This window comes from Rhamphochromis sp. 'chilingali' (assembly GCF_963969265.1).
Source record: "Rhamphochromis sp. 'chilingali' genome assembly, chromosome: 9".
In the NCBI taxonomy this organism is placed as follows: Eukaryota; Metazoa; Chordata; class Actinopteri; order Cichliformes; family Cichlidae; genus Rhamphochromis; species Rhamphochromis sp. 'chilingali'.
In genome coordinates, this window is record NC_137936.1 from 8,153,701 (window position 1) to 8,178,170 (window position 24,470).

General features: G+C 40.5%; 2 protein-coding genes across 3 annotated transcripts; one reads left to right on the plus strand and one right to left on the minus strand.

Moving 5' to 3' along the window:
* Positions 1-6,257: 6,257 nt before the first annotated feature.
* On the minus strand, positions 6,258-8,341 carry gpr27 (G protein-coupled receptor 27). The gene has a single exon (XM_080891621.1). The coding sequence runs from the start codon at positions 8,290-8,292 to the stop codon at positions 7,177-7,179; it is 1,116 nt and encodes a 371-aa protein (XP_080747747.1). The 5' UTR covers positions 8,293-8,341; the 3' UTR covers positions 6,258-7,176.
* A 5,794-nt stretch (positions 8,342-14,135) lies between these two features.
* Positions 14,136-23,606, plus strand: LOC308402383 (eukaryotic translation initiation factor 4E type 3-like). Of its 2 annotated transcripts, XR_013972744.1 has the most exons (8): positions 14,136-14,453; positions 15,464-15,536; positions 21,498-21,592; positions 21,760-21,820; positions 21,907-21,973; positions 22,056-22,211; positions 22,599-23,251; positions 23,395-23,606. XR_013972744.1 is itself a non-coding variant. In XM_080891185.1 (7 exons), the coding sequence occupies exons 1-7, from the start codon at positions 14,269-14,271 to the stop codon at positions 22,643-22,645; spliced, it is 684 nt and encodes a 227-aa protein (XP_080747311.1). In that variant the 5' UTR covers positions 14,136-14,268; the 3' UTR covers positions 22,646-23,606. The 2 variants fall into 2 exon arrangements, 1 of the variants encoding a protein (XP_080747311.1); XM_080891185.1 differs by having other exon boundaries at positions 22,599-23,606.
* Positions 23,607-24,470: the final 864 nt, after the last annotated feature.

Consider the following 24,470-nt stretch of genomic DNA (forward strand, 5'->3'; position numbering starts at 1 on the left):
ACAAACTGATTAAATAATTATGAAGTGAATATAGCTGCCAAAAGATTAAGTGCTATTATGGAGCACTTCAGTCAAAGCGTATTTCAGTTATTTATTAGCTGTCTGAGTGGCTGTTGTGTTGCAGTCTACAAGATCATAAAGTCAGAAGTTAACAGGTTTTCAGAACACAAGGTGTTGTTTTGTCGCCATGTGTCTTAATTTGTCCCGAAAACAACACAAAGAATTAAAACTTTTTCAGTATAGACGCAGAGGACTTTTCTCATCACATTTTTTAAATTTCACATTATTTAAACCACACAGACGTTGTGGGATTGGTCAGGTTGATATTCGCATCAAGCTGAACTACTGGAATACAAGTACTTAATACATTTTAATGACACCTGTTATCCTTGTATTACTTCTGTAATAGAAATCGCAGTTTAAAATAATCTGCAAACTGTACAACTCCAGAGATTTTTTATTTCAGTATCTCAAAAATTCTCGTCCATGAACGACGGTGGCTTTTATTGTGAACTGCGTTGCGAGTTGGTTGAAAAGGACATTTTATAACTGTGGCCTTGCAATCTGAAAAGGAAAATTGTGAAGAACGTGACACAAAACTACAACAATGCTACTACGGTTTTGTATTGATTTCTGCCCAGCTTTAGCATGTACGAAGGCAACATAACCTTCACTTTTGCTATGAGAATGTGAAATAATAATGCAGGCACAGAGCGCCGTCAGAACAAATAAAGGAAGGGACATTCTTGGACAATTTATCTTTCTTTCTTTCTTTCTTTCTTTAAAAAAAAAGTCCTCCAAGGCAGTGCTGTGTGAGTGAGTCACGGAGTTTCTGAATGGCGGGCTGGGTTTATAAACCAATGCCAGCCCTCAACACACGGATTTGGAGGCCACTTGGCTTTGCAGTCTGTGACGGATGCACATGCAGGAAGGTCCATCAGCCTCAGCATCCTTACTTGTAACCCTGGCGGGCACAGGAACACAAAGACATCGCTTCATCATGAGGTCTTTCTTCTTACTGCTCTTCTCGCTGTTGTTTGTGTCCCACGGATCTTCAGCCGTAATCACAGGGGTAAGTACAGCCAAACAGGTACATACTTCATGGGTAAATAAAACGATTAGGCAGATGCTTTGTTTTTCTTTGATAGTTTTTCATGGACGCTGCTACAAATTAGCCTTGTAATAATGGGCAATATAGGGTTATCTATACATATCAAACTTCAAACACTTCAAATATCTTTATCTATATCTGTCTATCTACACACACATACACATGCACACAGGTAGATATAAAATACATAGTTCTTCATTGTGACATTTATCATTCACTTGTATTTTTTTTCATCTGACAATTCATCCCCATAGATAGATAGATAAGAAAAATCTGTTAATAGAATATGTAAATGTATGTTATATATACATTAATTTGCATTTTTAATACTGTAATAGAAAAAAAAATCAAAGACAAAATATTCCTTGTATCTGACCACCCAGCAAAGCAAAGCATCCATATATAACAATAACAACACCTAAATGACCAATTACACATACTGTGTGTCATTTCAGATTCTGAAGCATGGCGGTTGATGACCAGTTTTTCCATTAATAAACTCATTTCATTTCTAAACTCCAATGCCTCTGCATCCTTTTTGATCATTTTGCTATCCGAGTCAAATCTTACATCCACACCCTTCCAATAAAACAGCCCTGTCTGTCACCACAGCCCTCTCACTCTGTGTCGCTCATTGTGAATTGAGAGAGGAGCGCGCAGCCATGAAACAGAAAGTGATTTCCATCCGCATCTGTCACATGAAATCACTTCTGTTCCTCTTCATTGTGTTCCCTTCATCTCATCTAAAGCGAGAGCTGTCACTCAGCTTCTCAGCTCTACACTCCAAGCGGTAAAATCACCAGCAGTTCTAAAGCTTTTTTTTTGTTTTGCTGAGGTATGACTGCAAGTGTAATCACACGCTCAAAATACAGCACAATGCACTGCAGTGTGTAATCGTGCCTCAGCTGCTATCACATTTCTCGCCAGCCTTTTCCTGTTAACGCTACCATAATTCTGCTTGACTGCATTTTTTATGTGTGCATGCTATAATTACATAAAGTCAGTACATCTTTCCTTTGATTAGACTGGAGAAAACACTGATGGGTGTTTGCAGAACTTTTACACACCTGACAAAATCGAGCTGTCTTTTTCATACGTAGTACGTGTGTGTGTGTGTGTGTGTGTGTGTGTGTGTGTGTGTGTGTGTGTGTGTGTGTGTGTGTGTGTGTGTGTGTGTGTGTGTGTGTGTGTGTGTGTGTGTGCGTGTGTGTTTGTAGGCCTGTGAAAGGGACTCCCAGTGTGGAGGAGGGATGTGCTGTGCAGTGAGTTTGTGGATTCGCAGCCTGCGTATGTGTACGCCCATGGGACAGGAAGGAGAGGACTGTCATCCTCTGAGCCACAAGGTGAGAGTTTCTATAACAGCCTGACTGCTGGTGTCAGTGATGATGCAGGAGGGCATGAGAAGAGGCGGCAGAAATTCACACAGGAGGCCGTAAAACAACGCCTCTGCCTCTGTTTTCCAACCATCCATTATGGCTGACGAACCTGTAACCAGCACCTCATAATTCTCTCCCTCTAGGTTCCCTTCTTTGGCAAAAGGCTTCATCATACCTGCCCCTGTTTGCCGAACCTGTCATGTATTACCATCATGGAAGGCAAATCCAAATGTCTCTCACCCTACAAGTATCCTGACTTCTACCTCTGAGGACCTGCATTTACACTGTAAATATTTTATCTGCCTTTAAAAGCCTTTTTTATTTGGAATAAAGAGATATATTTAACAACGCGTCACCCTATTGGCTCAAATTAAACCATCCATTTAAAGGAAAACCCTCTTGTCCTTTTGGATCTTACGCTACCTAAAATACATTTTGACATTTCACTTTGAGATAAACCAAAAATAATACAAGTATAAATTCAGGGATTGATTTCTTTGATTAGTTTATTTTATTTAACAATATCGTCTATGAATAAAATGCCCAAAGGGACACGCCAGCATTGTTAAGACTCATACTTTAACATCGTTTAAGTTCTTGGTGAGCTTGCAGTTGCCCTTTTGGGAAGCATGAGAAGAAACACGTGTTATTGCAGCAGTAATGAAATGACATGCCTGCTGAGTGATGCTCACTGTGTGTTACAGTTTCATTATCCAGTCATAACTGAAACATAGAAGTGACTTTGTTTTTTTCATGCTTAATCACTTTTCCAACCACAAAATACCAAAACAAGAACCGTGGAGAACATTTTAATTGCTGCTAAAATACAAAGGTGCTTTTTTTAAAATTCACACTCACCACAACAGCAGCGTTTACACCACCAGGAAACACAGAGACTGCTATGAAATTAATCACTGTCAGGCTGTGATTTCTTCAAGGCTTAAGGCTAAAATTAGATTCGCCCAGTGTGTAAAGCAGTGACTCATATCTCCCATTTTTATAACAGATATTGGTCTTCTGTGGCTGTGAAGATCATTCAACCAACTTGAAACGCTCTCTTAGCTGCGCAACAACTTCAAAATATGACTTGACTGTCTAAAGCTTAAAAAAATATTAAAATCAGGGCTTCCAGGAAGTTTAAATGTCAAACATTACCAGGTTCTTGCCTCTTAAATGTGTTGGCTGCATTTCTGTGACTTGCAGTATATCAAAATTAACATCTACAGTTCTGAGGCAGCTGAGCTAACCAAGTCCAGTGATGATGACCAATGATGGAGTGAAAAAGTAAGTATGGAAGTAAGAACAAACAATAATCACTAGAAGTCTTAAAGGGTTTACACATAAAGCTGAAAAAAGGTAGCAAGTGAAATCATGGTGTTACCTGAGCCAGCCTTAGGTGAAGCTGAAGACCACTCTGAAAATGAAAGATGTTCAAAGGTGGTGACCATACTCAGCCCTCCCTGTTAGCAGTAGCATCTGAATTGTGGGTAATGTAGTCACCAGGTGTTTAACAAGGAGGAACAAGCTAAATCAATGAGGTGCTACAAGAATACTGATCGAATACTTGAATACTCAGTTGAGCGTACCATTTTGAAACAGCTATACCTCCATCTGTCCAAACAGTGTTTTTGTAAAACCCATTAAGGATGACAGAGGTCACTGTGGTTTGCTTAGGGGTTGGCTAGAATGAGAAGGTCACTAGCAAAGCCAGCAGGAAAATCCAGGTAGCAGGAATCATAATTCCCCAGCTTCACAATGCAGCCTGCGTGCCCTGAAGACAACATTGTGTACCTAAAAATACCCACCCTGTATCTGCATCGCATGAGAGCACGTGCAGGTGAGGATCTTCCTGCAGCTGTGGAGCCACAGAAACGATGCTGTGAGACCTCTGCACGCTGTCAGCAGAGCAGAACCAGCTGTCCTGAACAGTCATGCATGATGTGATGTTAATGGTTATAGATGCACTGAAGGCAGACAGTGTGTCGAGGAACCTGGTATACTGCTTTTGATAGAACGAAAAGGACTGAAGCTCAGAAAAAACTTCATAAAGCAAAGAGATGTCTTTATTATTATTATTATTCATCAAGGCCAATGCCAATTAGCAAAACAGCTATTGCTGAATCAATCAGGAGCTTGATTGAGTTTGATTAAAACACGGTTGGAACTGTTTAATGAGCAGTTAGTTGACACCGAGTCTGTCAGACTTTTTTAAAGGTTTAAATCAAACCTCTGGCCTTTAAACTAAACAGCTACGAGCAGTTTGTCATGTATACATGGTAACAATTTGCCGACACACTGACATTGTGACGTGAAACTGACGTGAGGTATTCCCACCGGCTGTAATTAGCTCGACGGGAGATTTCTTCAATGATAGGCAAATTGGTGGTAAATGTCAGGGTCGGTGTCAGACTGTCAGAATCAAAGAGCAAAGGTGTCTCTTTATATTCTCCATTTAAACCTGATGTTCACCCGTGCACAGAGAAGGGAGGTGGGGGGTGTGGTTGTTATGCCGTTGTTTGCAAATGTGTGTGGAAGGAGGCATGCACGCCCTCAGATCTGAGTTATAATTGTACACATGAGTAAAACTCAATGTAATGTCTGTTGTGAAGATTTTACCTCAAATCACAAGCAAAGGCTACAAATTCAGATCAATTTACAGCTTAGAAAGCTAACTAACAGTTTCGACTCATAATTAAAGCACATTAACATTTATTTCTCACATATGCTAATCTTTATACATCCACGGATTTATTTATTTCTCGTTTCTTGTTGTTTCTTGTACGCATTCAAAAATGCACACAGGGACAGAGTTACAATTTTGCAACTCTCCACACACATTTACAGACACTCCTGGGGATTTGAATGGATCAAAAGACACAAGTTTATGTCTTCTCAACACCCCACTAGCCTTATCTTTTGTTTAATACTAGATAACATTAAAGAGATTTCATCAGAGATTCCAGTTGTAAACAGCTGTTTCACAGGCAACAAATTAAATTCAAATAGAGAGAAGCATTAAAGAGCGTTTTAAAATGGTAAAAGAATAAAGTATGAAGTGAGTCTTACTGGCACCCTCCTTCATGGTGTTAAAGCAGTTATATCCAATTGCTATACATAAGTCCAGTGTTGAATTTGGGTTGAGACAGAATAAAGAAAATGTGGTCTTAAATAAGTGGACATTTGGGCAGTGGAGGGATTGTCTAATAGCACTTTCACTCAGTTGCATTATGGTGAATATTGCACCTGAAAATGTGTCCTACAAAGCATCTCACTCTCTGTTGCTTTTAAGAACTCTCTTTGCATGAAGGTGCAATACCAAGTTGCTCACATGCCCCTTTATGAAACCTTAAAGATCAGAAAGAATTCACAGGGTCATGCATTCACTCAATTAGCAACCAGTTTGCCAAAATATACTATAAATAGTTTTATTCAGCTGGGATATTCTTCCTTTTAAAATCTGTAGCTGACTGCAGCAAGTTCACACCCATCATCGGGGCTGTCAGCAGCTATAAATATATAAACACCAATATGAACACTCAAATTAGCATGCCAATCAAAGTAGTTTACAAAAACTTAATTGAAACAAACATATACTGTTATACTAAACAGTGGGTCTGGTATGTGAGGGCTGATTTCTCTCTTAGGGAACGGCTTACCTTCAAGCCATTCAAGAATGGAGTGATACCGTTAAATGCAGATGACTGAGTCAAACAACTTATCATCCATTTCTTATTTATTTGCTAAGAAATACAAAGAATGAAACTGTCCTTTTCAAAGCACCAAATTGTTCACATTTCTTCTCAGTGTTCCATCCATAGAAAACGAATGCTGCTTGTAATGTACTGTATGTTCTTTGGGGGAATGTAAATCGACCTGCTCAACACAGGAGATGATGGAGAAGAAGAATTTGCGAAATGCTTTTAAAGTGAGTTCAAACACCTCGTTCAACACAAAGAGTTCTGAGAGATTATGAACTATACAAGGATATATGGGTGTAAAAAAAAGCTCGAGGAAGGGGTTAGCAGGGCTTTACAGTATTTACAAATGTGATATTGCCTTCATTAAAAACATACTGTGATCTGTGTCTTAGCTTTAGTATTTAAATGACTGATAAGTAAAGCGGATACAGATGTTGGATGGGGGTGGGGGTCTGATCAAGTGTAGTTCTGCATTGCTTTTTGTAGTTTTCCAGTGGGCCACAACATCAAATTGATTTGTTGGGATAATATTTCTTTTTTTTTTTAATATCCAAAGAAAATAGGCAAAATGACATTCGTGTAAAATATGGAGATATGGAAAAAGGTCATTCATCAAAGGTAGGATTTAACAGGGCACATGTAAGTTGCATGTGCTACGTCTTACCTCTGGAATGAATAACACCTAAACACATGCAGAGGCAAAAATGAAGAGTGGTTTTCCCATGATACCCAGCTAGAGAGGCAAAAAACCCTCCAATACACTGCAGCCTATTTCTTTTTAATTAAATCATTACATATTATGCTTCATGTGAGTTAAATCAGTCCAGAAAGCAAAATATAGCAGGAATTTACACCATCAGTAAAGTTCTGTCAGATTAAAATAGCGTGTAAACCCTTTGCCACTGATAGAAATGTGGGTAAACTATTCCGTGTACATTCTGAAATCCTACACAAACGTGACTTTGGCAGTATTTGAGGGTCCCGCTGCGGTTCAGATGACACAGTACGGCTCCATGGGTGTCTGCGTTCCCAGGCAACAGGGGAAACACGCTCGGAGCCTCATCCGGAGCTCCTTGTTGAACAGAAAGCTGATGATGGGGTTCGCTCCCGCCTGGGCGAAGCTCATCCACACAGCAGCCGTCAGGTAAAGCTGCGGGACCGGGGCCCCTCGCACAAATATCCTCAGGTAACAGGCGCTTATGTAGGGCGCCCACAAAATGAGGAAGGTCAGCGTAATCATGTAGTACATCTTCCCGATGCGCTTCTCCATCTTAAACTCATCCAGCACCAGCAGTCTCCTGTTGCCCGGGTGCGAAGCCTGTCTGATCCCCACCAGCGTCGGAGGGGTCGGTCCGCGGCCGAAGCCGGCGATCCAGTTGGCGGCGGCTTGCCCGGTGGCCCCGGGGCCGTGGAAAGTCCAGTTCTGGCTGATAGCTGGCACCAGCTGAGCCGGCTTCATCTTGCGGTGGTCGTAAACGAAGCACAGCATCTTTATGTAAACCACATGAGTCGTCCCCACGATGACGGCCAGCATCAGCATGAAGCCCAGGGTGTCGTTCGCCTTCACGTAGCGGTGCTCGAAGATGCACTGCTCCTCCTCACGGATAAACTTATAGGTGCCCACGTCGAAAACCGGAGGAAAAGCCATCGCCACGGAGAGAGTCCACACCATGCAGATCACCGCCACGCACGTACACAGATTCATCCGCTTCGAGTAGAACCTGTGGTGGGCGATCGCCATGTACCGGGTGACGCTGACGCAGAAGAGCAGGAAGGCGACGTGGAAGCAGAAAAGCACCGACATGAAGGCGACGATCTTGCAGCTCAGGGGGCTGTACGGCCAGGCGGAGCCGCCGCCGATCGATGCCATCACGAAGGGGAAGCAGACAGCAGAGCGCACCACGTCCGCCAGGCACAGATCCAGCAGGAAATAGTAGGGCGCCTTATGCAGCGAGCTGTCCTTCAGCAGCAGCAGCGACAGCGACGCGTTGCCCAGCAGACTGATGCCCATGATCAGACCCAGCGAGGCCAGCTTGACCGCAGAGGCCGTGGACGCATAGTTCTGTAAGGACGGGCTGCTCTCTCCTAACTCGCTTGTGTTTGCCATCTATGCAGCCCAGGTAGCGCGTATTCCCACATCAATTCACCGACGAGCAGCAGCGGTATCCTTTCCCCCCCCCCCCCCTCTCTCTTCCAGGTCTGAATTTAGAACAAAATCAACACGATCCGCCGCCCCCTTCAGCTGAAAACTACTCAGGAATAAATCCCATCTGGATGCGCATTAATCCCCATCATAAACAAAACAGAACCAAACAAAACAAACAAAAAGAAAAATCATTTCACGTCTCTTTTTTTCTTCTTATCCTTCATCTCAAAGCGCGTCAGAAGCAGCCCTCTCCATGCTTCTGATCTCTGCTGGACAGAGGCGACCAGGGTTAGCTTCAGACACCATTTCGGAGAGCATCCGTTCAGACGAGCGGCTCAGAGAACACATCTCAATTTTCACCGATGGCGGAGGTCTCCCGTTCCCGTCTTGAGGAATTAAAAAAAGCAGCTGTGCGGCAGCATGGCGCAACACTTACGTATCCACAGCCTCGTCAAAAGGACGCCGAATTATAGCTGTCACACGGAGACTGCAAATAGCACACAGCTGAGCGGAGGTCGAAGCTCACCGAGGTGGAAGCATCAGTAGGCTACGGGTCTGTGTCGGTGTGTGCAGCGTCTAGTCTATGCGACGCACGTCCGCCTGCATGTAGTGAGCAGGCCTGGGATCAGTCAGGAGTTTCAGCTCCTGCCAGCTATAGGTAGCACGTGTCTGCGCGCTCATGAGATGCAAATGCTTAGAGACAGATCGCCTTTATGACATTATGCAATGTTTTATATTTAGGATGTGAAGAAAAAAAGAACTTTGATCCTACATCTGCACTTGGAGATAAAAAAAAAAAGATGATGTTTTACTGCGTGTTATATAATGATTATTATTGAGATCAAGAAATTGCACAGGGGTCAAGAGGTCCACAAGCACACTTGAATGGTCTGTAAAGTCAGTATGCAGGCTACTCATGCACAGGCCATAATGTAACGTTTCTTTGTGGCCATCTCTCTCATGTAAAACCATTTTTAAAATGTATGAAACACAGTAGCCTACACAGTCTACATTGTAACTTTTATTCAACTTTTTGCACCAAAAAGTTCATTAAGTTCATTTAAATGATCATTTCTGCTGCGCTAATCAATCCTGTTTTCATAGCATGGAAGTAAACATGTACAATGGATGTTTATTTCAGCCATGCAAATGCAAAGAATGTCTGTAATTTATATCAGTGCATTTAACCATTTACCACAGTTTTGATGTTCAGGGAAGTATATTATCTGTACCATCTGCTGCTGTTACCATAAGTTACTATTTGCACATATATTCAGGAGTATGGTTGTAAAACATTTTTCATTTCATATTTTTTACATGAATGTTTTAAAGTATGAAACACTTTTGCTGATACTTTCTTTTGTATACAAAAGAAAGTATCAGCAAAAGTGTTTCATACTTTATATACCCACCTGACTGGAGCGTGGAAATATTACACTGCAACGCACCAACTAAGTGTCCTTTTGACAAATTATAGGTTGACAGGAATGATTATTGCTCTGTGGAGTGTGGAGCTGTCTGTGTTTAGATTTTCATTCTAGTGGATGTCTAATGTGGTTGCCAGTGTGCCTGTGTCCCCGGACATGGTAAAGCATTATAAGGTTGAGACTCTTATAGTAACTAATGGCTTCCTGTCATTGCCTGTGTTCAGGGTTATTATTAAAACCAGTGAAACCAGTGCTCCTGTAATTGTGCAATGTATGGGGCACAAAGATTTAGCAAAAACTGATAATATATTCATATATAATATAATGATTTGTATAATATTAACTTGGTGTTCCATTCATTAGGACATTTTGTGATTTATTTACTTTATGTTACTTGCCAGACATTTGCTTTTAAATTAAAGCTCTTTTACCTTGCTATGCTAAATTAACCGTTCAACCTAATCTCCTAAATCACTGCACAGTTTTTTTTTTAACGAGCCAAGTATCACATTGACTAAGATTTCTATTTTTGTATTTTTTGCATCCTTCAAACAAATGTCATTTATTGCTTTTATAAATGACATTGACTTTAAATTGGTTGTATAGTAATCTTTTTAAGGAAATGAAAATGACTGTTTTAAATTCTGATGCGGGGCCAGAGGTTTCCCCGAAGTTGACACACATGCCACAAGTTAGAATGGCAAGTTCACTTACACTCAGTCTGATGAAGTTGGTGCATTTTTAAGCATTTCTAAAGGATGTGGTGGGTTTTTTATCCTGGAAAAAAATTAAAGATAAACACTTTGTTGCAACAGCACCATCTGGTGACCCTTCATGAAAAAGAAAGGCCAGCACAACCCTACTGAATGGCCATACTAAAATACGGGATAGTCAAATCCATCTCAGCAGGGGTTGTGTATTTTTAATTAAAGCTAACATGTGACTAGACTGCACCTGCTGCTCGTGCTGCAGTGATTTTCCAGCATGCCTTGCAACCAACCGGCTTGCATGCTGAGTTCAATGAGCATAAGAGCTCCAGCTTTTAAGCCCTCAAAGCTATCGTAAAGACAAATATTTGGTTTGTTAGGGGATTCATGCATTCAAGTCCAAAGGAATAATTAAAGAGGGATGTTCAGGCAAGCAATACAAATATTATAAATCCCATAAAAACCCCTGGAACATCCACATGGTTCCATCTCAATGGAATAAAGATACAATAAAGGTGGTAAATTTTTGAATTTTGATTAGATGTTATAGGATCATACAGATTGTAAAACAGTGAGAAAGTGCTAAGTTCATATTTGTAGAAGTAATTTTGTCCCTAAAACTGTTATATTTGGTTATTAGATTTGAGATGTCCAGGTTTAGCACTGGTTTGCTTTGGTGGAAAGTTTAAACTTAGCGATCTAGTGGCTGCTCAGCTGAGATCTGCTGAGTAAATGCCCAAAGTGGAAATAGTATAAAACCTTGGCAAAACAAAACAGCCTGTAATTATATATACATCTGTCTTGACCTCGTTTAAGTCTTTGCGCTGACATTTCTGAACTTGAATATTTCCCTAACCAAAGTGTCCTAAAAACAGGCAACAAGAGGTTTTGGACCAAAGATAGTGAAATAAAAAGATGCCTTACTTGAAAAATACAGAACAGATTTCATGGAATCACTGTTTCCTGTTCTAGTAGACACCCTTCATCAGTACTTGGTGCAACAATCCAATGTTTGTTATAAATAGATCCACTGCTCTGCACAATCAGCCTTTTAGACAGATTTATTTTCCTACTCTTGGCTCTGTATGATACCAATGAGTAGTGAAGTCCTTAATATATCTCAAGCACACAGTTTTGACTGTGAGCACTGAAGCCAGATTCAAATGTTCTGTTTGTGAGGGGCAGCCAATCAGAAAAAGAGTTGGCTCAAGGAGAGGGCTGGGTTATAAATGAGTGGAAAGGTTTGTTTTCGATGAAGTGAGAAGCTGTATTTTGGAATGTGAATCATGCAAAGCTATTGTAGAAAAATCCAACAACAAAAATATGGAACTGGAAATGAACATTAGTTGTGTGCAAATTTTGGTATTGAGACGACACCAAGTACATACAGCGCCAGTGTTGTTGATACCAATACTGATACTTTTAACCTATGAATGCAGCCTATGTAAGGAAGAGCAGATTATGATTTATGAGACAAATCATCATCAATTTGCACATTCTTAACATATTTTAATGACCACTAAATTACTGTGTCTTTGTCTTTCTACAATAATTAGCTAATATATAAAAATAAATATAGGTTTTGTTTTTAAACTGTTTTTTTTTTGGAGACCTAGAATGTAAATGTGCCTGTCTCTGAAGCACTTCTGTTGTTTAAATGTGCCGTAGGCTATAAATAAAATAGACGTGACAGTCAACACAAGTTCCGAAAATTTTCATAGTAGGCTACAGCACATGCCACATGATGTGACATTGCAAGGCTAGCATAAAAACACCTTTAGAGAATAGAAACAAAGTATCGATTCTATCGATCCAATACCAATCTGATACTAATACCATCAGTGCCGGATCTAGAAAATCATACATGGGGGAGGAGAAGGAGAGGGGCAAGAGGTCTAGACAGGGTGGCATATACATCTTTAGTGAAGTATGTGTAAAAATCACCTATATGTAAATGGAGCCAACAAAATAATAAAAAAAGAAGCAATCAGCTTTTACAAGTATTCTAAGAACATTAAAGTTGTGTGTTTGTTTTGGGGGGGGGGGGACGACAAGGGCCAGCGTCCTGCAGGTTTTAGATGTGTCCTTGGTCTAACACAGCTGATTTAAATGGATAAATGACCTCCTCAACATGTCTTGAAGTTCTCCAGAGGCCTGATAATAAAACTAATCATCCGGTGTGGTGACCAGAGATGTTAACAAGTAACGCGTTACTGTAATCCGATTACTTTTTTTGAGTAACGAGTAAAGTAAGGGATTACTATTGCAAAAACGGTAATTAGATTACTGTTACTTTCCCGTAAGCACGCTGCATTACTAAAACCGTGATTTTCTTGCGAGAGTGTCTCATGACAATGACGTAAGCGAGTGCGACGTTCGTGGCAACAGCTGTGTGCAGATCACCAATGGATAATATGTCGAGTACAGGAAACAGTATGAGCATGCAGCGTTTAAAGCGTGGAAGTACTGACCTTACTTTGAGTTTGATTCCGTAAAAAGTGACAAAAACATTAGCGTCCGCTGCTCACTGCGTGGGAAGAAAACCCCTAAACTTCCGAGCAAGCACCGAGTGCGCTACCACGTAATGTGAAATTCACAGAGAAACTCACGGATTCTTCAACTGACCGCTGCGGCACACCTGCACCAGGGCAAACCTCCACCTACGCCACTCCTGCTTTACAGGTGAAAATAGAGCAACAGGACCGCTAGTCTTTGATTTTATTTATTTTCTGCTGTGTTTCACTTGCATTTATTTGAAAGAGTGTAAACACAAAAAATATTTTTATTTTATGTGCTGGAATGTGCAGAAAATAGGTTTAAATATTAAACAAATTTCTTCCAGTCAGAGAATGTTGCATATAATTTAATTTTTGCTTGATGCATAAAGTTAAAAGATTAAAACTAATAAAACAAGTTTACAAAATGAGACTTTTCCCTTTGATTACATTTTGTATGATGGATTATGCAGAAAAAGTAGAATTGGGCTGAAAGATCTATCACTTTATTACCTATTCAGGTTGTAAATCGTGTTTTTAAAAAGTAACTAAGTAATTAATTACTTTTGAAAATAAGTAATCAGTAAAGTAACGGGATTACCTTTTGGGGGAAGTAATCAGTAATTAGTTACTGATTACTTTTTTCAAGTAACTTGACCAACACTGGTGGTGACCCCCCCACACATGGTTGCACTGAGTAGGAGACTCTGTATGTCATTGTACATTGGTATAGTGACAATAAAGGTATTCTATTCTATTCTATATCTAAAACCATCAGGACACCGGCCCCTGAGGCCTGGAGTTCCCCAGTCCTGCACTACAGAAAGGAGGCAGTAGCCCCCCCGCCCCCCGTAGATCCGCCCCTGAATGCCAGCATCGGTATTTGATTGATCAACCCACTTCAAATGATCATAACAGGTAGGTTTAATACATGTACTGAGCATAGCCATGTCCCCTGTAGACAAAAATTGTAATTGTCCCTGTTCTACAATTATCGCAAAAATATATTTTGCCCCTTGTGATGCAAACTAATATTAGATTATTAATATGTCCCTTGTACTTCCGTGACTGCTATTTAGATATTTGGGCCACCCGAAAATGATGCCGAGTGAGCTCTCATCCTTTTCCCCCCTCATCTCCTGGGTGGACCAACGGCGACGTTTCTGCCCAGTGACGCAGAGACGTCAGCAGTCGGTGGGCGGAAAAGCGGTAGTGTGTTTCTGTAAGTGCAGATAAAGGCGAACCGGGTTTTTTTATCAAGTCCTTTCATAACGGATAACGTACGACTTTAGTTCCGAGCCTGGTGAAATGGCGGTTCCTGCGGGTCAGACGGACGTCCAGATGGACCGCGGCGCCCTGAGCGGCCAGACGGTTTCCTCCGAAAACAACATAGACATCGACGAGAAAGAGTTGGAAAACATCACAAAGAAACACCGAGAAGAAGACACGGCGACGCTGCCTCTGCACTCGCCTTGGACGTTTTGGCTGGACAGGTAGTGATATTACTGCGTCTCCTTCCGCGTTGTCTTTGAGCTTTGAGCCCGGCACGAGCACAAACAAAGAAAGAAAGGAGAAAAAAGATGAAGAGCGGTGGTGGGGAGAGGGGTATCATTGTAAGGCCACAGCTTTCCCGGAGGCCTCCCGCAGCAAAATATAGCGGGAGAAGTGTTCGCATCTAACGCGACCTTGTTGTGTTCCCGGGTCCTGACAGTCACTCACAGTCCGCAGGACAAGTTCGCCTTGACAGGTTTTAGCCATTCAGACGTGCAGCAGAAGTTACTTTGATTAGCTTCTCTCAGCAGGGGGGAGCGCAGAAGGGAGGGTTTGGGGTGAAACTGATAGTTGTTGCACCTTTCTTTAAAACCTCGACGCCTTTAAAGAGCCCAGGCTCATCTCTCGTTGTTTTCACAAACGGCTAAGTGCAGCTAATCTGCGTCTTTTATTGCAAGGCTTTGCTACATAGGAACCCTTGCTCGGTGCAGTTTCGTCCTAAGCCGTCATTAAATGCAGCCCTAAACATCGCATGGCTTCTTTTTTATGAGGTCATGGGAATATCCCATGTTTATCATGGATACTCTGCTGGTTATTGTTGATTTATTTATTTTAATAATAACACTTTTAGCTTATGTATTTGCTGGCAGGAGTTTTATATAAAGAATGAGGACTGAAAAACACCCAGATTATAGAAACAATACACACATACAATAGTTACCTGCTAAAATATACGTTTGTATGTTATCAACGTATATTTTAGCGGTTTTTGTTTTGGTTTTCATTTATCCTTTTTTTATGTTCTTTTTCTAACAAAGCTCTGTAACATGTTACTCAGTCTTCGTCTGTCTATAAAGTCAAGCAAGTGAAACTTATTCAGCAGTACTTTATAATAACAGCGGCTGCATCAAGCATATCTGGTGTCAGCTTTTTAAATATTACCATTATTTCCCTGTTAAACGCACTGCATTGTTTTTGGTGTGACATTAAGTCGTTTCCTGTGTTCCTGCAGGTCACTGCCCGGCACCACAGCAGCAGAATGTGAGTCCAACTTGAAGAAGATCTACACAGTGCAAACTGTTCAGGTGAGATCTGGCGCCAGCTTAAAGAGGTTTTTCATCTTAGGAGCAAAGAGATCAAGTGCGTGACTCGGCTAAGAGTCAGAGCCATTTGAGAAGAGTTTCTGTGATGTAAGGGAGCGAGCAGGTCAGAGCCACGGTGGGTGCAAAACATTAGAAGTGCAGTGCAAAGTTAACTGACAGCTTTTATGAAGTGCATTTCAGCCGTCTGTGTTATACTAAAGTTTTTTTTCTTTTTACTTGTATGTGCAAACTTATTGTTTATTAATATCACTAATGTGACTGACGGTAGCTACTGCTCATGCTCGTGTCGGTTACAGTGCTTTGATATGATGCTCTGAAGGCTTCTTTTGTAAATGAAGAGAAGACACTGTGTTATTTTTATCAGGAATATCAGCGTGCAACGTGCTCTTAAACTTATTGTATGAGGCTTATTGATGATTTACACTTAAGTAAAGAATCTACGCCTTAAGTCATAACTGCAAACCCATCTGAAACCCTACAGCATAACCTGACATGTACCTCCTTATAGAAGATACACATCAGCGCAGCCCACAGCCACTGTTGGCCTGATCAAGGCTGTGGGTTGCCTTTTTAAATTTCTGGCAACTTTTTTGCTGCAGTTTTTCAGTAAGAGAAGTAACAGTCATTGTCTTAGTATAAAGAATAATAATCATAGTGTCAATATAAGCACTCATAAATGTCTGCAAATTTCCAGAGGGAGGCTGCTGAGACCATTGGAATGGGGCAGCTTGTGTAGATGACATCGAAGGCTCTACAAAGATTCCCCGCAGAAGTCTAAATCAGGCTTTACGATTGTATAGTTCAATGGAGTTTGAATCAAGCAGCTGGAAAAAGCAACAAAGTGTGATACAGCTGGGCTCATTCTGGAGTTTTGTGTGTGGAAATTCAAGCAGCGTGCAGAATGCGTTGCCATTAATTACAGCTGCAGTGGTGTGAAGCTTTGTTCAGGTGAATCAGATTTGTTTCTTAAATTAGATTTTTAGGACGGACTGTTTGGTTTTATTGTTTGAAATCACAGAGACACTCGCGATACACAAAAGCATTATGTTGCTCGTGCTAACGATGATACCACAGAACAGCACTTCTGCAACGCAGTGCAAGGCAATCTGTGACACAATGAGATCTCTGTGTAACTGAAGATGGAAAAGTTGACACATTAAAAAAAAAATTAAACTGAGAGCAAGGATTCTATTTTTACCACATTAGTGTTATCAGTGTCTGCCAGTATTAATATAATTATTATGATTATTGCTGCACTGTTGTCTCATTTTTCCTATTGAGTTTTGTCTTCACTGCAAGTTTGTTAGCGTGTGCTTGTCCCTCTGTCGTTCACCACGAGGAGTCATGAAGTCGCAACTCAAGTTAGTTTGTTTGGCTTTGTGTCACATGAATCAGTTGTTCACCATCTACAAGCTGTGGCTGGTAACCCTGCAGCTCACTGGACCTCCAGAGCTAAAAAGCTGGTCTTACCGCAGCAACAACCTGGCCAGTAAGCCTCCAAATACATAGCAGATATTAGAATGCCTGGGCAGCCCACCCATTTAAAGAGGAAGGATTATATGAATTGCAATCAGTGTGCCTTTTCCATATTTGCAAGTGATCAGATCAAAATGTAAAGCCAGACGTCACAAACCTGTCTGCATAATTTGCCGTTCCAGTGTTGGCATTGGTGTCCATGTAGCTATGCTGGTGAAACAGCCTGATAAATTGTCTTGTTCCGGTTGGTTCCTCCAGCTTTGCCTCTTTAGAAGCCACTTCCAAAAGTGGCAGCAGATAAATTTATTTCAGTTTCTGTCTGCAGACTGTTGCCCTCTATGTTGTCCTCCACAGGGCTCTGTTGGTAGCAACGTGGATTCTGCTAAATATGTCTGTCACTCTGGATCTGCCGCTGTGCTTTGCATAGTGAGGGACTTGAAAGGCACTTTGAAACCCAATTTGGGCAGGCAGAGCAGGTGGACTGAAACATGTCTGTAGAAATCCAATTGGAATTGCTTGTCAAACTAAGACCTAATTTATTCCTCAAAGTCCCCCCACAAGCTGTGGAAAATGCAAATAAAAGCAGATTGCCATAAACTGTAAATCTCATAAACCCCCATTTTATTCACAAGACACCATAGAAAACATGTCAAATGTTTAAACTGAGAAAATTTACAATTTTATGTGTTGTTGTTTTTGTTTGTTTTGTTTTGTTTTTAAAGGTATCTAGGTTTAAGTTGAATGGCTGCCACGTGTCTCAGAATAAGGTGCGACAGTGTCATGTTTACCACTGTGTAGCATCCACTTTTCCTTTAGCAAGTGTTGGGAGAGGGTTTTGTCCCGTTCTACATTTTTCATTTTATTATTTATCAAATATTTTGGGTTGGTGAAAGGACTGGATTAGGACTGCGGCTATTGGTTATTTTAGTAATCAAGTTTTCTATCAATTATTCCATCTGTTAGGAGTAATCAGGAGAAATTTATGTCTTTGTCTTATTAATGAACAATAACAAATATCCACAAGGGAAACAAACAGGTCTTTTAAAATGATTTCATTGGTTTCCATTGTAGAAATCGTAACGTTCTTAATAGTTTAACTGCGTACATCTGCCAAAAATAAACTGTTTCATTGTATCTTCATGTCATATTAAAATCATATTTCTTTTGAAATGCCAAAATAAAGTATCACAAATACAGTAATGTAAATAAAATAAGATGGCTTCTCCTGGATGAGGCAAATTTGGTGCATTCATGTGTTTGTGTATATTTTATCAAATATTAATTAAAGCTGAAAAATAGTGTCACTAAGGCCTTGAAATAATGATGGTCTAGTACACGCTGTCATCTGTAATTGCTTCAGGTATCACTGTGATAGAAGGTGGGGCGGCTGTTGAAGAGTCGTGTCATGTTACTGTTGCAAAATGTTCCTCCAGCTGTTCCTTTTTAGCACCAGTTACTTTGTAATTACTTTTATTACCCTGGTTACATATTCTTTGAGATCTGTTGCTGCCATCAAATTAAAAATGAGCTAATATTTTTCATGAAACTGTAAAATGTCTCATTTTAGGGAGATCTGAGGACTTGGCGTCCCAACTTTTTGGAATTATTTTAGATTTGTTACCAGAATCACATTTTCTGAGCTTTCTTTCTTTTTCTCTTCTGTCCACACATTCAAAACATCAATATTGAAATCATGCAGCTCCATGTATAATGGCTAAAATGATAAACTGTAAATTACAGTGAAGTCATTAAAAAAAGAGAGCAAGAAATTGTTTTTGTAGCACTGCAGAAAGGTATTTTTTAGTTTAAGAAAAAAAAATATAAAGAAAGAAATGGGGATGTCACTATACCAGAAATGTAGTAGTTGATACCAATGTGTTTGTTTATTGAACACAATTTAATACCACACTAAAGAAAAATGGGGGGAAAAGTAATGTATGAATGATGATGATGATAACAACTGTAATAATGATGGTAGTATTATATTTTATTGACATGACACTAATATGAGGTTTAACTGTTAATGTCATTCCATTAGCTTAAGCATTTATATAACATTAGACATTGCTAGCATTTAACCTTTGGTCTGAAGTTGATTTCACAATAACAGTGTCTGCTGTTTGAAACAAAATGGTAAAGAGTATTTTGGGATGACGCGAGAAGGATGACAATAACACTCTGTATGCTGTTAATATGAGCTGAAACTCCTTCAGCTTGGATTCTTTGAACAGATCTGGATGGCCATGTTTTAGGCTCTTTGCTAAATTGGAAGCGTTCCCAATGTGACTTTTACAAATCCGTTGTCACCCCATTTTGAACCTTGTCAAGCACAAAGTACCAGCTTACCTGACTCTTATTGTATTTCTTATCAATGACATGCCTATAAAGAAATCAGCTCACCATATTTAAGCATTTACACTTTTCATTTTAATCAAAGGTAGCTAAATTTAAGTTTCCACCACCAGGGGCCAGGGTTTTCTTAGAAACCTTTAGTATATAAAATGCAACCTTTGTTACGATTTTTAGGTGGTGCAGTCCTTTTTTTAATTAATGAAAAGCTACAACCTTTTTCTGATTTAAGTCGGTCTTATTGGAAAAATAAAAAAGAGAACAAATGGACAATAAAAGCAAACGTAGTTACTTAAAACAGATTTGCTGTTCAGCTGGCAACCGTCCATTTATGTTCACTCCATTTATGCCTGCTAAATCATTTATCCCTGTATGTGAGCACACTTCACTGTGACTCAGCTTTGTGGCTTTTACGCTGAGGTACTTTGTGCTGGGGTCCCTACAGCAGATGGATGTTTGATTTGACACCGGATGTATGTATCCAGGCTTCAGACCAGTTCTAGGAGTACACTAACTTGTGAGCCTCTGAGGCCGGGTTCGTGTCTCCTCTGATTCTTGAACCAGGGATGTTTCAATCGGTGTAGAGCCGGTGCCAGGTGCTGACACTGGTGCTAGCATTTATACCCATGTGTGGTGTGTCTTGGTTGCTCTGCAGCTTTCCCTCCAAAATATTAGTCGTGAGTTGATAATTTGCTTCTAGTTAATCATAAAAATTGTGCCAAAAAACAAAGTAGCTAGAAATGCAAGAGAGAAGTCAGCTGCACCAATCGTAGGCATTGCGCGCTGCATTGATGTAGCATGCAGTTACATTTCTATGGAGGTGCATATTAGGCAACACATAAGTTGTGGTAAATGGTTTCAGAAGGGTTTGCAGTTACAACAACCCTACAGCACAGATTTAATATGGAAGTATAATCCCGCTGTAAGCCGCATGTATTAATCACTTGATGCTGAAAGTGGGATCTTTCTTTTTGTTTGCAAAGATGTATCAAGCAGCTACCTACAACTACGCACATATTCAGTATATTTGTACCACACCATTAGCTTAACAGCAAGTGCATAGCCTTACATTAATAAAGCGTAACATGACAGCATTTTATTGTTTTACTCTCCAAGAGCTGTCTCCAGCAGTGGGAGTCTGCTACAACTTTTTTGTTTTGTTTTTTTTCTTCCCCCTCTGGGAGTTTGTACTTGTCATGATATGGGTTGCCTTCCAGGTGCAGACATTGTTTGGTGTCCCACTGACATTTTACCCGTTTCTCGTGTTTCACGTTGGCCTGCGGATGCACTGAAAGCCACACTGACTCACTACACCGTCTTATGATAGAAGTTACTATTGCAATTCACGTCTGTTTCTGAATCCAGCTGATATCTATATAATACAAAACATAGATGCACCATCCATCCAATTCCTTCCACTTATCAAATTCAAAGTTGCACAGGGGGAGGAGCCCATCCCAGCTGTTACAGAATGAGCGCACCCTGGACAGGCCACAGACGGATTGAGAAGGATGACAATTCATGCTCACATTAAGTCTAAGGCCAAATTCAAATCACCAACAATATGCATGTGCATAAACTGTGGGGCTACCCGCACTAGCACAGAGAGAACAGGGAGACTCCACAGATCTCAGCGTGCTGGTGGATTTAAACCCAGGATCTTGTTGCTTTGATGCGACACTGCTGACCACCACACAACTGTGCCATCCAGTCATTGGCATGTAGGCACGTGGCTCTCCAAGGCCCTGCCTCCGCTTTCCTCCCAGATCTACACTGGAACCTACTGGACTCACTGGTTTCCCTTTCTGTAACCAGTCCTCTTTTTAGATGCACGAAAATGTAAAATGCTACTAATGCTTTAAATCGACAGAGATGTTTTGGACATTAGGTCATAACAGTTGTTTCATCATTCTGCTGATAGCTGTAGTGAATAAATTTTGTATTAGATACTTTGTTTAAAGCCAGTTTCAATTTAAATACGACTTAGCTTGTCTAGCAGAGAACACTGACATTAAAAAGTCCTTCCATGTATATCATGATCAAATGTCCATTTCTGTGCCAGCCACAAAACTCCAATACAAGAGCAGCCATTATTGAGCTGCTTCTCTCTGTTTGCAGATGTTCTGGAGTGTATACAACAACATCCCTCCAGTCACAGCCCTGCCTTTGAGATGTAGCTATCACTTAATGCGCGGAGAGCGGAGGCCGCTGTGGTGAGTCTGTAACTGTCAATATTCCAGTATTCACGGGTGTGTAGAGATGAGCAAATGAAAAATCTCTCATGCAGCAGCTGCTGTATAATACTCCCTGATCTTGATTTTAAAAAGCCCTGTTATTTAATAGGCTGCACAGTAACGTGTTTTAATCTTTTACACAACAGGGAAGAAGAGAGTAATGCAAAGGGAGGCGTATGGAAGATGAAAATACCAAAAGAAAACACTGTATGTGCCGCCCTCTGATTATCTGCTGCCATCATGTAAACAAATCTGAATCATTCATGAGCTTTTCTGCCTTTTTCCTGTTTCAGTCTGCAGTTTGGAAAGAATTGTTACTCGCTACTATTGGAGAGCAGTTTGCAGATTACTGCGCCTCAGGTTTGTTTAGTTCTTAAAAAAAAAAAAAAAAAGTAAATCGCATAAGTGGATTTACTGTTAACATCGCTTCTCTTTTTGACAGATGATGAGGTGGTTGGCGTCAGCGTTAGCGTCCGGGATCGGGAAGATGTTGTACAGGTGTGGAATAGCGATGCATCTCTCGCTAATGAAGCAAATATCTTGGGGAAAGTTTATGAGCTGCTCCCGTACATATCTTTTAAAGCTGTTTTTTATAAGTGTAAGTATGCCTGTTTTTTGTTTCACTTGTACTTTTGAATTCACGCTAAAGGTTTAAAGAGGGAAGCAGGTACTCTCTTTATGGAATGAGGTAGATGAGAGAATAAGAGTAAACTGCATACTTGAAGGACCTAACCAGAACATGTAAGCATGTCACAGAATGATTTAAGAAGGGTGCATGGCTGTAGGCTGATCAGGCAGCAAATTCCCCCCATATGCCTTCTTACTTGCTTCACATAACACATTGAGATGGGCTCTTTTTGTCTCTGCCTGTTACATATTTGTAGCCAAAAATGTAATGAGCTCCACTATTTAAGTGACAGTGTATAAGTTGTAGCTGAGTTCTGTTTCCTGCGTGTGTAGTGATCTAAATTTGTGTGTCTTTCAGCTCACATGGAGCATCATGCCTTTGAGGGAGGACGCTCAAGACATTAGATTCTACTGCCACCCCCCCCCCCCCCCCCCCTTTTTTTTTTTTTTTTTTTTTTTTACCTGAACTCTGTTCCTGCCTTGGCGTGAAGGCGCTGTCCACAACCTAATCGAGGATATTATTTTGCTCTCAACAAGGAAATGTTATTAATCTATTTTTATAACTTTTAATGACTGATGCCTTGTTTCATTTAAATGTGGGTCCTAACAGCTCGAAACTCTCGAGAGAATGTTTATCCAGCGTAAATCTCACCCCGAGTTCGTTACTTCACGTCGATTTTTTTGCCTTTCCTGCTACACTGAACTGCACTGCCACCATGGTCCCGTCATGTGCACAGACTGTGGACCTCGCAATTTTATTCCTGGTAGAGGTAGCAGCTACTTAACCTAGCTAGTTTCAGCTGTTGTGTATGTTAGACGTATGCATTCATGTCGTGTTTTAATCAAGTCTGCTTTTTCGGTGCCAAAGCACTTTCCTGCCATTTAAGGAGCTTGTATCTTAATGGTGAAGGTGTCGTTTGTATTCAGCTGGACATTTGCCACTTGGATGGAGGTGGATGTCCCAATTGGTTTCTTGAATCTTCATCAAGTGTACATCAAACTGAAATCAGGGTAACATTTCAAAGATATTGCACATAGCTGCCAGTTCCCATTATGATGTTATCTAGTTATAAAGCTGTCATATAGCACAGATGTGACATTCAGAGCCTGCATATTTGGCTTGTGATTTTATCTTTTCTTTTTTTTTTTAACAGCGTTATCCTGTAAGGTGCCTCTAACAACGCTCCTCTCCACACCCTGTTGGACATTTCTTTCAATATGCACGTTGAAAGACCCCACCCCCGCCCCGCTCTCTTAAACGGAGACATAGATTGTTTGGGGGAGATACATGGCACATTTTTGTGCTCGGCTCTTTGGTGTTTGTCTCTACTTGTTTCTCCTACCAATAAATCTAGTAGTTTGCTTACTTGGACTGTGTCCATTAAAACACACACACACACACAGAGGGAAAGGGGGCTGGATTATTGGCTTAGAAGAATGTTACTGAAGGTCCTGCTTTTCCCAGATTTAGCAATGTTTGTAAAAGGAAAAAATATGATTAAGCAAAAAAACAGCAGATATGACAAGTTTCAGTTGTCACGACATCGATGAAAAAAAATTACTCTTATACTGTAGGTCATAATTCTGTCCCAGTCATACATTTTTATTTGTATTTTTAATTTTTTGTCACAAACCTTTTTTTCTGCGTCTCAAATCGGTTTCCTTCACTAACCCTGTTCCCGTGCCGTGGTTTTATTGCAGTGTAGGGCTTCAGTTACTGAAACGCTTCTGGTATGTCAGCACCACTTTTATAGTTCAACTTTGGACGGGTTGATGGTTACGAGAGGAGAATTTGTCCTTTGTAAACATATTGTGCAGCGATCCGGGCAAAGTAAATAAAATTGAGCCGAAAATGAAGTGCTCATCACCGGCGTTTCATTTTGCACAATACAAACATCAATAACAGGCCCGTTAAAGGAAATTAATGTTATTTCATGGGGAATGTCTCGGTGTATTAAAAGCTTTTGCATATCCTCAGCCACTTTGTGCTAATTCATTCTGGCAGCGCATTGATTTTGGTCCTCACACACCTTGTAATCGTAAGACCTGATTTTAAATACTGACTGGTGGTGATTATATGACTGATAACCTCAGCTTTTCAGTCATGAATTTTTAGAGCTTCCATGAAGCAAGTTTGCTACTGGTAACATTAATACTGGCGTTAATTAGATGTGAAAGTTTAATCTGAAGAGAACAACTTGCTGTTGCTGTTTGGAAATAAGATGCAGGC